Source organism: Crinia signifera, chromosome 7, assembly GCF_055691185.1.
Source record: "Crinia signifera chromosome 7, ASM5569118v1, whole genome shotgun sequence".
NCBI classification, from domain to species: domain Eukaryota; kingdom Metazoa; phylum Chordata; class Amphibia; order Anura; family Myobatrachidae; genus Crinia; species Crinia signifera.
Window position 1 is genome coordinate 159,239,161 of NC_139223.1, and position 13,657 is coordinate 159,252,817.

A 13,657-nucleotide genomic window follows, 5' to 3' on the forward strand; every position below is an offset into this window, starting at 1 on the left:
TGTGTTTCTGTATGTGTCTCATTCCTGAATTAAATCTTATTTGTGTGACTCCATATTAGAGCTGTTGCAGTAGCATGTTTTCATGACGTGCTAGGCGGGCTCACCTCCATCACAGTGATACCGATCGGAAACACCCCCCCCCCCCCCCCCCCCCCTCCTCTGCAAGTGACAGGAAACATGATCGTGGCCTCAAACACCTGGGAACTGATATGTTTTATTCCAGGGATTTATAAGGGGAAGTGTTGGTACAGAAGCTTCTGTACAGGATAATTCTATTTATTGTACAGGAAAAAGTGGAGGTGCTGCGCTAGTTCTTAAAAAAACTCAATAGCACCATAGCTGAACATACACGTACCAACAAAAATGCAACAATTTTTATTTTATTAGTAATATGTATGTAAAAGTTGTAAAAAGCTGATACTGGGTGGCCACCAGTTAATTCAACAACAATAATAATATTTTTTGCACCCTTGGGGGTGCAAAACAGAGCTGTAAACAATAGGCGTAGTGACACCACAACGCCAGACGTCCGCAGCTGAATTCATTTTATACGTTATTTAATTTATATTATTCTTTTATAATAATGTTATATTTGTTCTAGAGGTCTGGCATTTGATATAACAGCGTCCTCATAGTTAATGTGATCACTATACGATTGCACAATGACACAATGATCAGTTATGTGCAGAGAGGTGAATTACATTCATTATCACTATCACAGACACTGGGGGCTGGGATACAGGACTCGGCCACATGAGGCTTCATGCCACTGGACCACCGATGTCCACGGCCCTCGCCCCTCGCCCAACCAGCTGCATGACTTATCAGAGATGTGCTGCTGCCCTTATGGAAGACTGGAATGTAAGGAAGCAGTGGGTACAGTAATGTGTGGAACTACAACTCCCATCATGCCCTGACACCGTTTTGCTGTAAGTGCATGCTAAATATGATGTGACGGCATGCTGGGATGTGTAGTCCCTACAGCACCTGGAGTGCTACCACTAGTATAGCGAATGTTAGTAAATAACTTATGATGAACAGATCTCCCCGTGGCTGGTCAGACACAAATCCTCTCTCAGAACACGAGTTTTCATGAGACGGTTTCGCAGATGGTGGGGTTGTTCTCGGAGTCCACAAGTTGCTCACTTCTGACGCCCGTCTGGCTAATTTCCCGTATTGTATGCTTGAATATCTCGGCTACTGACGCCCCCAAGTGTGTCCTGAACACTTTGCTTATAAGAACGTACAAGATGGGGTTAATGCAGCTGTTGACGAAGGCCATGCTGGTGGAAATGGGCATTCCCACTCTCAGCCAATCGTGGTAGGCCTCGTTCTCGTGGGCCCTAAGCTCCACCAGGCTTAGTATGTGGTAAGGGGTCCAACAAAGGAAAAATGCCACCACCACGGCCAGGACCATCCAGAAGAACTTACTGTTGGCTCTCTTCATCCTGACCGACAGGATTGTGTAGCAGATGATCATGGTCACCAAGGGGAAGAGGTAGCCGATGAAGAACCTGATCAGGGTAAGGGATATGTGGGTCCTGATGCTGATGGAAAGATTGTCTTCATGGAAGTTGTTGAAGCAGATGGTGTTGGATTTGTTGTTCTCGGTTGTATCTCTGTAGTACAAAGCAGGGCTGGCAATCACTGTGGCCAATAACCACACAATGCCGATAACGACGCCTGACGTGCTCAAGATCCGATGTCTCTGGGCAAAGTTGGGCCAGGACAAGAGCATGTAGCGGTCCAGACAAATGACGGTGAGGAAGAAGACGCTGGAGAACATGTTCAGGATGGCAATGAAAGAGTTGACTTTGCAGAGCATCTTCCCAAAAGGCCAGTGGAAGTCCATGGCCACGTAAGTGATGTGCAGAGGCAAGAATAACACGAAGATCAAATCCGCGATGGCCAGGTTGAGGAACCAGAGGGTGCTGACTGTTTTCTCCCATTTGAAACCAGTGAACCAGATGACCATGGCATTGCCGGGTACCCCGAGAAGGAACGCCAGCGAGTAGATGACAATAGATGCTACATGTAACGCGTGCGGCTGTTCCGCGCCATGCGGGGTCTCCTCCAAGTCATAGTATTCATACGTATAGTTGAAGGCATCAAAGGGGTCCATCTTGTGCTTGAGGATTCAGAGCTGAGTAGAAAACAGGAAAAGTTTAGACAAAACTACTAACACCTCTCTTATATAGGTCACAATGCATTGTGGGTATGCAAAGCTGCCGGCACCTCTCTTATATAGGTCACAATGCATTATGGGTATGCAAACCTGCCGACACCTCTTATATAGGTCACAATGCATTATGGGTATGCAAAGCTGCCAACACCTCTCTTGTATAGGTCACAATGCATTATGGGTATGCAAAGCTGCCGACATCAGGCCTAATTCACAAATACTGACACCTCTCATATATAGGTCACAATGCATTATGGGTATGCAAACCTGCCGACATCAGGCCTAATTCACAAAGTACCGACACCTCTCATATATAGGTCACAATGCAACATGGGTATGCAAACCTGCCAACACCGGGCCTGATTCAGAGACAAGTGTGCATACTCATAGTACCGTTCAGGTGTGGTGTGGAGCACAAGTGTGCATACTCATACAAGCTTACAGGTGTGGAGTATGAGTGTCCATACTCATTAAGGCGCGGCATGTACAGGTGTGGAGTAATCAGGCGCGGCATGTACAGGTGTGGAGGGGATGCAGTTTAAATCCCGGTGGTCGGGATCCCGGCGTTCAGAATCCCGACGCCGAAATCCCGACACTTTCTCCCTCCGTGGGTGTCCACGACACCCCTGGAGGGAGAATAAATTAGCGCAGCGAGCCCGCAAGGGGGGGGGGGGGGGGCGATCCACGTCCCCCCCTGGTCGGGATTTCGGCGGTCGAGATTCCGGCGTCGGGATTTCATACTGAATCTGTGTGGAGCACAAGTGTGGAGTATGAGAACTGTACGCTAGGTATGAGTATCCACACTCGTACTCCGTACCTTTATGCTAGGTATGAGAATGCACACTCGTACTCCGCACCTGTACATGCACCTGCACCTGAATGAGTGGTATGAGTATGCACACTCATGCTCCACAATGGTACTCTGCACCTGTACATGCCGCACCTGTACTCAAGGTTTGAGTATGCATACTCATACTCCGCACCTGTAAGCTTGTATGAGTATGCACACACGGGGTCCACACTTGTACACGCCGCACCTGAACAGTACTATGAGTATGCACACTCGTACTCCGCACCTGTATGCTAGGTATAAGTATGAGTGTAGCATACAGGTGCGGAGTACGAGTGTGCATACTCATACCTAGCATACAGGTGCGGAGTACGAGTGTGCATACTCATACCTAGCATACCGGTGCGGAGTACGAGTGTACATACACATACCTAGCGTACAGGTGCGGAGTACGAGTGTACATACTCATACCTAGCATACAGGTGCAGAGTATAAGTGTGCATACTCATACCTAGCGTACAGGTACGGAGTACGAGTGTGCATACTCATACCTAGCATACAGGTGCAGAGTACAAGTGTGCATACTCATACCTAGCATACAGGTGCAGAGTAAAAGTGTGCATACTCATACCTAGCATACAGGTGCGGAGTATAAGTGTGCATATTCATACCTAACATACAGGTGCAGAGAATAAGTGTGCATACTCATACCTAGCATACAGGTGCGGAGTATAAGTGTGCATACTTATACCTAGCATACAGGTGCGGAGTATAAGTGTGCATATTCATACCTAGCATACAGGTGCAGAGTATAAGTGTGCATACTCATACCTAGCATACAGGTGCGGAGTATAAGTGTGCATACTCATACCTAGCATACAGGTGCAGAGTATAATTGTGCATACTTATACCTAGCATACAGGTGCGGAGTACGAGTGTGCATACTCACACCTAGCATACAGGTGTGGAGTACGAGTTTGCATACACATACCTAGCATACCAGCGCAGAGTACGAGTGTACATACTCATACCTAGCGTACAGGAGCGGAGTACGAGTGTACATACTCATACCTAGCATACAGGTGCAGAGTATAAGTGTGCATACTCATACCTAGCATACAGGTACGGAGTACGAGTGTGCATACTCATACCTAGCATACAGGTGCGGAGTACGAGTGTACATACACATACCTAGCGTACAGGTGCGGAGTACGAGTGTACATACTCATAAATAGCGTACAGGTGCGGAGTACGAGTGTACATACTTATACCTAGCATACAGGTACGGAGTACAAGTGTGCATACTCCTACCTAGCATACAGGTGCAGAGTATAAGTGTGCATACTCATACCTAGCATACAGGTACGGAGTACGAGTGTGCATACTCATACCTAGCATACAGGTGCGGAGTATAAGTGTGCATACTCATACCTAGCATACAGGTACGGAGTACCAGTGTGCATACTCATACCTAGCATACAGGTGCAGAGTATAAGTGTGCATACTGATACCTAGCATACAGGTGCGGAGTACGAGTGTGCATACTCATAACTAGCATACAGGTGCGGAGTACAAGTGTGCATACTCATACCTAGCATACAGGTGCGGAGTATAAGTGTGCATATTCATACCTAGCATACAGGTGCAGAGTATAAGTGTGTATACTCATACCTAGCATACAGGTGTGGAGTACGAGTGTGCATACTCATACCTAGAATAAAGGTGCGGAGTACGAGTGTGCATACTCATACCTAGAATACAGGTGCGGAGTAAAAGTGTGCATACTCATACCTAGCATACCGGTGCGGAGTATAAGTGTGCATACTTATACCTAGCATACAGGTGCGGAGTACGAGTGTGCATACTCATACCTAGAATACAGGTGCGGAGTAAAAGTGTGCATACTCATACCTAGCATACCGGTGCGGAGTATAAGTGTGCATACTTATACCTAGCATACAGGTGCGGAGTACGAGTGTGCATACTCATACCTAGCATACAGGTGCGGAGTATAAGTGTGCATACTTATACCTGGCATACAGGTGCGGAGTACGAGTGTGCATACTCATACCTAGCGTACAGGTGCGGAGTATAAGTGTGCACACTCATACCTAGCATACAGGTGCAGAGTATAAGTGTGCATACTTATACCTAGAATACAGGTGCGGAGTATAAGTGTGCATACTTATACCTAGCATACAGGTGTGGAGTACGAGTGTGAATACTTATACCTAGCATACAGGTGCAGAGTATAAGTGTGCATACTCATACCTAGCATACAGGTGCAGAGTATAAGTGGGCATATTCATACCTAGCATACAGGTGCAGAGTATAATTGTGCATACTTATACCTAGCATACAGGTGCGGAGTACGAGTGTGCATACTCACACCTAGCATACAGGTGCGGAGTACGAGTGTGCATACACATACCTAGCATACCGGTGCAGAGTACGAGTGTACATACTCATACCTAGCATACAGGTACGGAGTACGAGTGTGCATACTCATACCTAGCATACAGGTGCGGAGTATAAGTGTGCATACTGATACCTAGCATACAGGTGCGGAGTACGAGTGTGCATACTCACCTAGCATACAGGTGCGGAGTACGAGTGTGCATACTCCTAACTAGCATACAGGTGCGGAGTACAAGTGTGCATACTCATACCTAGCATACAGGTGTAGAGTACAAGTGTGCATACTCATACCTAGCATACAGGTGTGGAGTACGAGTGTGCATACTCATACCTAGAATAAAGGTGAGGAGTACGAGTGTGCATACTCATACCTAGCATACAGGTGCGGAGTACGAGTGTGCATACTCATAACTAGCATACAGGTGCGGAGTACAAGTGTGCATATTCATACCTAGCATACAGGTGCGGAGTATAAGTGTGCATATTCATACCTAGCATACAGGTGCAGAGTATAAGTGTGCATACTCATACCTAGCATACAGGTGTGGAGTACAAGTGTGCATACTCATACCTAGCATACAGGTGTGGAGTACGAGTGTACATACTTATACCTAGCATACAGGTGCGGAGTACGAGTGTGCATACTCATACCTAGCATACAGGTGCGGAGTATAAGTGTGCATACTTATACCTGGCATACAGGTGCGGAGTACGAGTGTGCATACTCATACCTAGAATAAAGGTGAGGAGTACGAGTGTGCATACTCATACCTAGCGTACAGGTGCGGAGTATAAGTGTGCACACTCATACCTAGCATACAGGTGCAGAGTATAAGTGTGCACACTTATACCTAGAATACAGGTGCGGAGTATAAGTGTGCATACTTATACCTAGCATACAGGTGTGGAGTACGAGTATGCATACTTATACCTAGCATACAGGTATGGAGTACGAGTGTGCATACTCATACCTAGCATACAGGTGCGGAGTACGAGTGTACATACTTATACCTAGCATACAGGTGCGGAGTACGAGTGTACATACTTATACCTAGCATACAGGTGCGGAGTATAAGTGTGCATACTTATACCTGGCATACAGGTGCGGAGTATAAGTGTGCATACTTATACCTAGAATAAAGGTGAGGAGTACGAGTGTGCATACTCATACCTAGCGTACAGGTGCGGAGTATAAGTGTGCACACTCATACCTAGCATACAGGTGCAGAGTATAAGTGTGCACACTTATACCTAGAATACAGGTGCGGAGTATAAGTGTGCATACTTATACCTAGCATACAGGTGTGGAGTACGAGTATGCATACTTATACCTAGCATACAGGTATGGAGTACGAGTGTGCATACTCATACCTAGCATACAGGTGCGGAGTACGAGTGTACATACTCATACCTAGCATACAGGTGCGGAGTATAAGTGTGCATACTCATACCTAGCATACAGGTGTGGAGTACAAGTGTGCATACTCATACCTTGCATACAGGTGTGGAGTACAAGTGTGCATACTCATACCTAGCATACAGGTGTGGAGTACGAGTGTGCATACTCATACCTAGAATAAAGGTGAGGAGTACGAGTGTGCATACTCATACCTAGAATACAGGTGCAGAGTACAAGTGTGCATACTCATACCTAGCATACCGGTGCGGAGTATAAGTGTGCATACTTATACCTAGCATACAGGTGCGGAGTACGAGTGTGCATACTCATACCTAGCATACAGGTGCGGAGTATAAGTGTGCATACTTATACCTGGCATACAGGTGCGGAGTACGAGTGTGCATACTCATACCTAGAATAAAGGTGAGGAGTACGAGTGTGCATACTCATACCTAGCATACAGGTGCAGAGTATAAGTGTGCATACTCATACCTAGCGTACAGGTACGGAGTACGAGTGTGCATACTCAAACCTAGCATACAGGTGCAGAGTACAAGTGTGCATACTCATACCTAGCATACAGGTGCAGAGTAAAAGTGTGCATACTCATACCTAGCATACAGGTGCGGAGTATAAGTGTGCATATTCATACCTAGCATACAGGTGCAGAGAATAAGTGTGCATACTCATACCTAGCATACAGGTGCAGAGTATAAGTGGGCATATTCATACCTAGTATACAGGTGCAGAGTATAATTGTGCATACTTATACCTAGCATACAGGTGCGGAGTACGAGTGTGCATACTCACACCTAGCATACAGGTGTGGAGTACGAGTGTGCATACTCATACCTAGCATACCGGTGCGGAGTACGAGTGTACATACTCATACCTAGCGTACAGGAGCGGAGTACGAGTGTACATACTTATACCTAGCATACAGGTGTGGAGTATAAGTGTGCATACTCATACCTAGCATACAGGTGTGGAGTACGAGTGTGCATACTCATAGTACTGTTCAGGTGTGGCGTGTATAGGTGCGGAGTCCTGTCCCGATAGACAGCCGCAGCCTCATGTAACATAGCCACAACACTAGCGCATGACGCATTATCTGTGGGAGATATCTGTACAGCGGCGCTTGTATTGTGACCTGACATCACAACTGACACATCCCCAGACAACACTAATGAGACCATGATGTGTTTCTGTTCCTACAAATATGCATTATGTTTATTTATTTTTTTGGTTCCTGAAATAAAAAGCTGAAATACACAAAAACAGATTGATTGTGTAACAAGTCACACACTGCCAAATGCATTACACAATAATCACTGCAACTGCGATGCCATCATTATTAAGAATAAGGCACCATGGCCCTTATTCAGATCTGAGCTTAGTACAAATTGTTTTGGAAAATGGGCAAAACCATGTGCACTGCAGGTGGGGCAGATGTAACATGTATAGAGAGAGTTAGATTTGTGAGAGTTCTTTTGTTTCTGTGCAGGGTAAATAGTGGCTGCATTATTTTTACACTGCAATATAAATTTCAGTTTCAGCACACCCCACCCATATTTAACTCTCTTTGCACATTTTACATCTGCCCCACCTGCAGTGCACATGGTTTTGCCCATATTCCAAACAAATTTGTACCTAGCTCAGATCTGAATAAGGCCCCATGTGTGGTCCACAGCACCTCACATAACATATATAGGTATAAATGATGTAAGACAGGTATGTAGATGTGTAAATTATGTGGGATAGGTATGTAGAGGGTAAATGATGTGGGACAGGTACGTAGAGGTGTAAATGATGTAGGACAGGTACGTAGAGGTGTAAATGATGTGGAACAGGTATGAAGAGATGTAAATGATATGGGACACCCGTGTAGAGGTGTAAATTATGTAGGACAGGTACAGTATGTAGAGGTGTAAGTGATGTGGGACAGGTACGTAGAGGTGCAAGTGATGTGGGACAGGTATGTACAGGTGTAAATGATGCAGGACAGGTACGTAGAGGTGTAAGCGATGTGGGACAGGTACGTACAGGTGTAAATGATGTGGGACAGGTACGTAGAGGTGTAAATGATGTAGGACAGGTATGTACAGGTGTAAATGATGTAGGACAGGTATGTACAGGTGTAAATGATGTAGGACAGGTATGTACAGGTGTAAATGATGGGGACAGGTAGGTAGAGGTGTAAATGATGTAGGACAGGTAGGTAGAGGTGTAAATGATGTGGGATAGGTATGTGGAGGTGTAAATGATGTGGGACAGGTAGGTAGAGGTGTAAGTGATGTGGGACAGATACCAGTTACGAAGAGCTATAAATGATGTGGGACAGGTACAGTAGGTAGAGGTGTAAGTGATGTGGGACAGGTACGTAGAGGTGTAAATGATTTGGGACAGGTACGTAGAGGTGTAAGTGATGTGGGACAGGTACGTAGAGGTGTAAATGATGTGGGACAGGTACGTAGAGGTGTAAGTGATGTGGGACAGGTACGTAGAGGTGTAAATGATGGGGGACAGGTAGGTAGAGGTGTAAATGATGTAGGACAGGTAGGTAGAGGTGTAAATGATGTGGGATAGGTATGTGGAGGTGTAAATGATGTGGGACAGGTAGGTAGAGGTGTAAATGATGTGGGACAGGTAGGTAGAGGTGTAAATGATGTGGGACAAGTAGGTAGAGGTAAATGATGTGGGACAGGTAGGTAGAGGTGTAAATAATGTGGGTCAGGTAGGTAGAGGTGTAAATTATGTAGGACAGGTATGTAGAGGTGTAGGGACAGTTACGTGGAGGTGTATATGACATGGGACAGTTACGTGGAGGTGTATATGACATGGGACAGGTACGTGGAGGTGCAAATAATGTGGGCCCCTGTACGTGGAGGTGTAGATGACGTGGGACAGGTAAGTGGAGGTGTATATGACATGGGACAGTTACGTGGAGGTGTAGATGATGTGGGACAGGTATGAGGAGGTATAAATTATGTGAGACAGGTACATGGAGGTGTAAATAATGTGGGCCCCTGTACGTGGAGGAGTAGATGACGTGGGAAAGTTACGTGGAGGTGTAGATGACGTGGGACAGGTAAGTGGATGTGTATATGACATGGGACAGTTACGTGGAGGCAGAGGCAGAACTCTGGGAGGCAATTGAGTCATCTGCCGCCGGGCTCCTACTTCCAAGGGGGCACCTCTCCTCCCTCTGGAAGTTTAAATAAGTTATTTAAAAGCCAACGATATTGCTTTTGTGGCTGAGTTCTGAAATACATATGTGTTCTCTATCTATCTATCTATCTATCTATCTATCGATATTTCTGAACAGAAATATATATTTTATATAAGGTTATATAGGGTTGTGTGTGTATGTGTGTGGGGGGGGGGGGGGGGGGCACCAATATATATCTTGCCTCCGGCCAACTGGAACGAACTTACGCCACTGCGTGGAGGTGTAGATGATGTGGGACAGGTACGAGGAGGTATAAATTATGTGAGACAGGTATGTGGAGGTGTGAATAATGTGGGCCCCTGTACGTGGAGGTGTATATGACGTGGGAAAGTTACGTGGAGGTGTAGATGACGTGGGTCAGGTACGTTGAGGTGTATATGACGTGGGTCAGGTACGTGGAGGTGTATATGGCGTGGGTCAGGTATGTGGAGGTGTATATGATGTGGGTCAGGTACGTGGAGGTGTAGATCATGACGTGGGTCAGGTACGTGGAGGTGTAGATCATGACGTGGGTCACGTATGTGGAGGTATGGATGGGAGAGGTCACATGACAACTCTTTACAAACGACTATAAAACTGCTGGGAAATCACTGCTTGGACAGGTTTCTCTCCCGCAGTCTGTGCACTGATTACACTCATCCATATGACACCTACTGTATGAAGAACCCCCAGTCCTTTTTTATGGCCAGTATCAGCCTCTATATGGGGTCACCTTTCTGGGGTCCATGAGGGTTTCCCCATTTTCCCAGGTCACATTTTGGAGATAAGCTGCACCCACGGAGTTGGCTAATCCGCATTGCTTGGGTGCGTGCAGTCATGTGATGTGTGCGAGAGCAATGAAACAAACGTTCCATCACAAAGCATAGCTTCCAACTGTCCTTTTTGTAGGGAGGCGCATGTGTGTGTGTGTTTGTGGGGGAGGGGGGGGGCAGTTGGTAGTCCCCCGTCAACCATGAATAGACACTGTGCTGCAATAACACACACACAACTGTACATCCACACATACATACACACACACCATACACTGGCACGAGCAACCTGGGGACATAGGTGCCGATTCTGTGGGTGCTTGAGGGCCCGAGCACCCACGGAAATTGATGAGCACCCACCCGCTCAGCAGCGACCCACTCGCCAGTGTCCCACTGCACTCCCTCGTCGCTGGCACAGGTACTGTGGGCATTTATGTATTTGGCACTGCGGGGGCATTTATGTATTTGGCACTGCGGGGGCATTTATGTATTTGGCACTGTGGGGGCATTTATGTATTTGGCACTGTGGGGGCATTTATGTATTTGGTACTGTGGGGGGATTTATGCATTTGGCACTGTGGGGGCATTTATGTATTTGGCACCGTGGGGGCATTTATGTATTTGGCACCGTGGGGGCATTTATGTATTTGGCACCGTGGGGGCATTTATGTATTTGGCACCGTGGGGGCATTTATGTATTTGGCACCGTGGGGGCATTTATGTATTTGGCACTGTGGGGGCATTTATGTATTTGGCACTGTGGGGGCATTTATGTATTTGGCACTGTGGGGGCATTTATGTATTTGGTACTGTGGGGGCATTTATGTATTTGGCACCGTGGGGGCATTTATGTATTTGGCACCGTGGGGGCATTTATGTATTTGGTACTGTGGGGGCATTTATGTATTTGGCACTGTGGGGGCATTTATGTATTTGGCACTGTGGGGGCATTTATGTATTTGGTACTGTGGGGGCATTTATGTATTTGGTACTGTGGGGGGATTTATGCATTTGGCACTGTGGGGGCATTTATGTATTTGGTACTGTGGGGGGATTTATGTATTTGGCACTGTTGCCATAATTTGAATATTGGTGACAACTGTGCTGCGTAATATAAATCAGTATTATTTTGTGGCCACGCCCATTCCCATGAAGCCACTCCCCTATATTTTTGGCCTGAGGACCCACCAGCAAAAACATAAATCGGCACCTATGCCTGGGAAGGAATCAGGACACTGCTCACTGGGGTCCAGGCTTAATTTCCAGTCCCGTCCCTCCATCACTTGACTTACCGTAACCCGGCTCCTGCTCCCCCATCTCCTCTTCAGGCTGCTGCAGACCGCAGACCACAGGTCCCGGAGCACAGGCTTCTTCAACTCAGGATGCCGGCAGCCAATTAAAATGCAGTACCGGCTGGTGAGCCAATCAGAGCTCGCGTGCCGGCTGCCGGTATGCATGCTCTGATTGACTCAAAAGCCAGTGCAGCATTATAATTGGCCACCAGCATCCTGAGTTGAAGAGGGACCTCTGCGCAATGCAGCAGAGGCAGCTGGAGGGGGGGGGGGGGGGGGTAGTTGCGGTGGGCAGAATGAGCTGCCCATGCCAGAGGCCGGGGCCTGGGAAAGCTGTACCCACTGCACCCCCTATTGGCGCTCTGTACATACACACATACACACATACACACACACACACCATATGCGGATCCGATATGATTTCCCGGCGGTCGGGATCCCGGCGGTCGGAATCCCGACACTGGAATCCCGACCGCCGAAATCCCGACAAGGGGGGGACATGGATCGCCCCCCCTTGCGGGCTCGCTGCGCTCGCCACGCAGCGGGCCCGGTGCCTCGCTACGCTCGGCACGCTATTTTATTCTCCCTCTATGGGTGTCGTGGACACCCACGGAGGGAGAAAGTTTCGGGATTTCGGCGGTCGGGATTCCAGTGTCGGGATTCCGACCGCCGGGATCCCGACCGCCGGGAAATTAACCGCATCCCCCATACGCTGGCACAGAGCGCCCATGGAGGAATCGGGACATTGCTCGCTGCAATAATGCACATACATAAATACATACATACATACATACATACTCAGACATAAATACATTCATACATACTCAGACATAAATACATACATACATACATACTCAGACATAAATACACACATACATACATACATACATACATACATACTCAGACATAAATACATACATACATACATACATACATACTCAGACATAAATACATTCATACATACTCAGACATAAATACATACATACTCAAACATAAATACACACATACATACATACATACATACATACATACTCAGACATAAATACATACATACATACATACTCAGACATAAATACACACATACATACATACATACATACATACATACTCAGACATAAATACATACATACATACATACATACATACATACATACATACTCAGACATAAATACATACATACATACATACATACTCAGACATAAATACATACATACATACATACTCAGACATAAATACATACATACATACATACTCAAACATAAATACACACATACATACATAGTCAGACATAAATACATACGTGGTCACATCCCCTTGCGATTTTACTGTGTTTTTATGCATTTTCGAGAAAAATCGCATGCAATTGCATGAGATCGCATGCGTTGCGATGTCATTTAATCACAGAAATTATGGACATGAGTTGAAATCATGTAAAATGCACCCCAAATGTCACCCCAAGTGTGGCGAGCCCGAAGCGTAGCGAGGGGACGCGGATACCTTCACAGGTATCCGTGTCCCCTTGCGGGCTTCACAGGTATCCGTGTCCGCTCGCCACGCTTCGGGCTCGCCACACTTTCTATTCTCAACTCCACGCCGAC

At 46.6% G+C, this 13,657-nt stretch overlaps 1 protein-coding gene across 4 annotated transcripts in view; it reads right to left on the reverse strand.

Moving 5' to 3' along the window:
• Positions 1-210: 210 nt before the first annotated feature.
• Positions 211-13,657, reverse strand: part of CMKLR2 (chemerin chemokine-like receptor 2) — a 60,954-nt gene continuing 47,507 nt past the window's right edge. For all 4 annotated transcript variants that reach the window (XM_083154112.1, XM_083154111.1, XM_083154110.1 and 1 more), the window contains exon 2: positions 211-2,143. In XM_083154112.1, the coding sequence (XP_083010238.1) occupies positions 1,091-2,122 (1,032 nt within the window). In that variant the 5' untranslated portion in view covers positions 2,123-2,143 and the 3' untranslated portion in view covers positions 211-1,090. The remainder of the gene's footprint in view (positions 2,144-13,657) is intronic.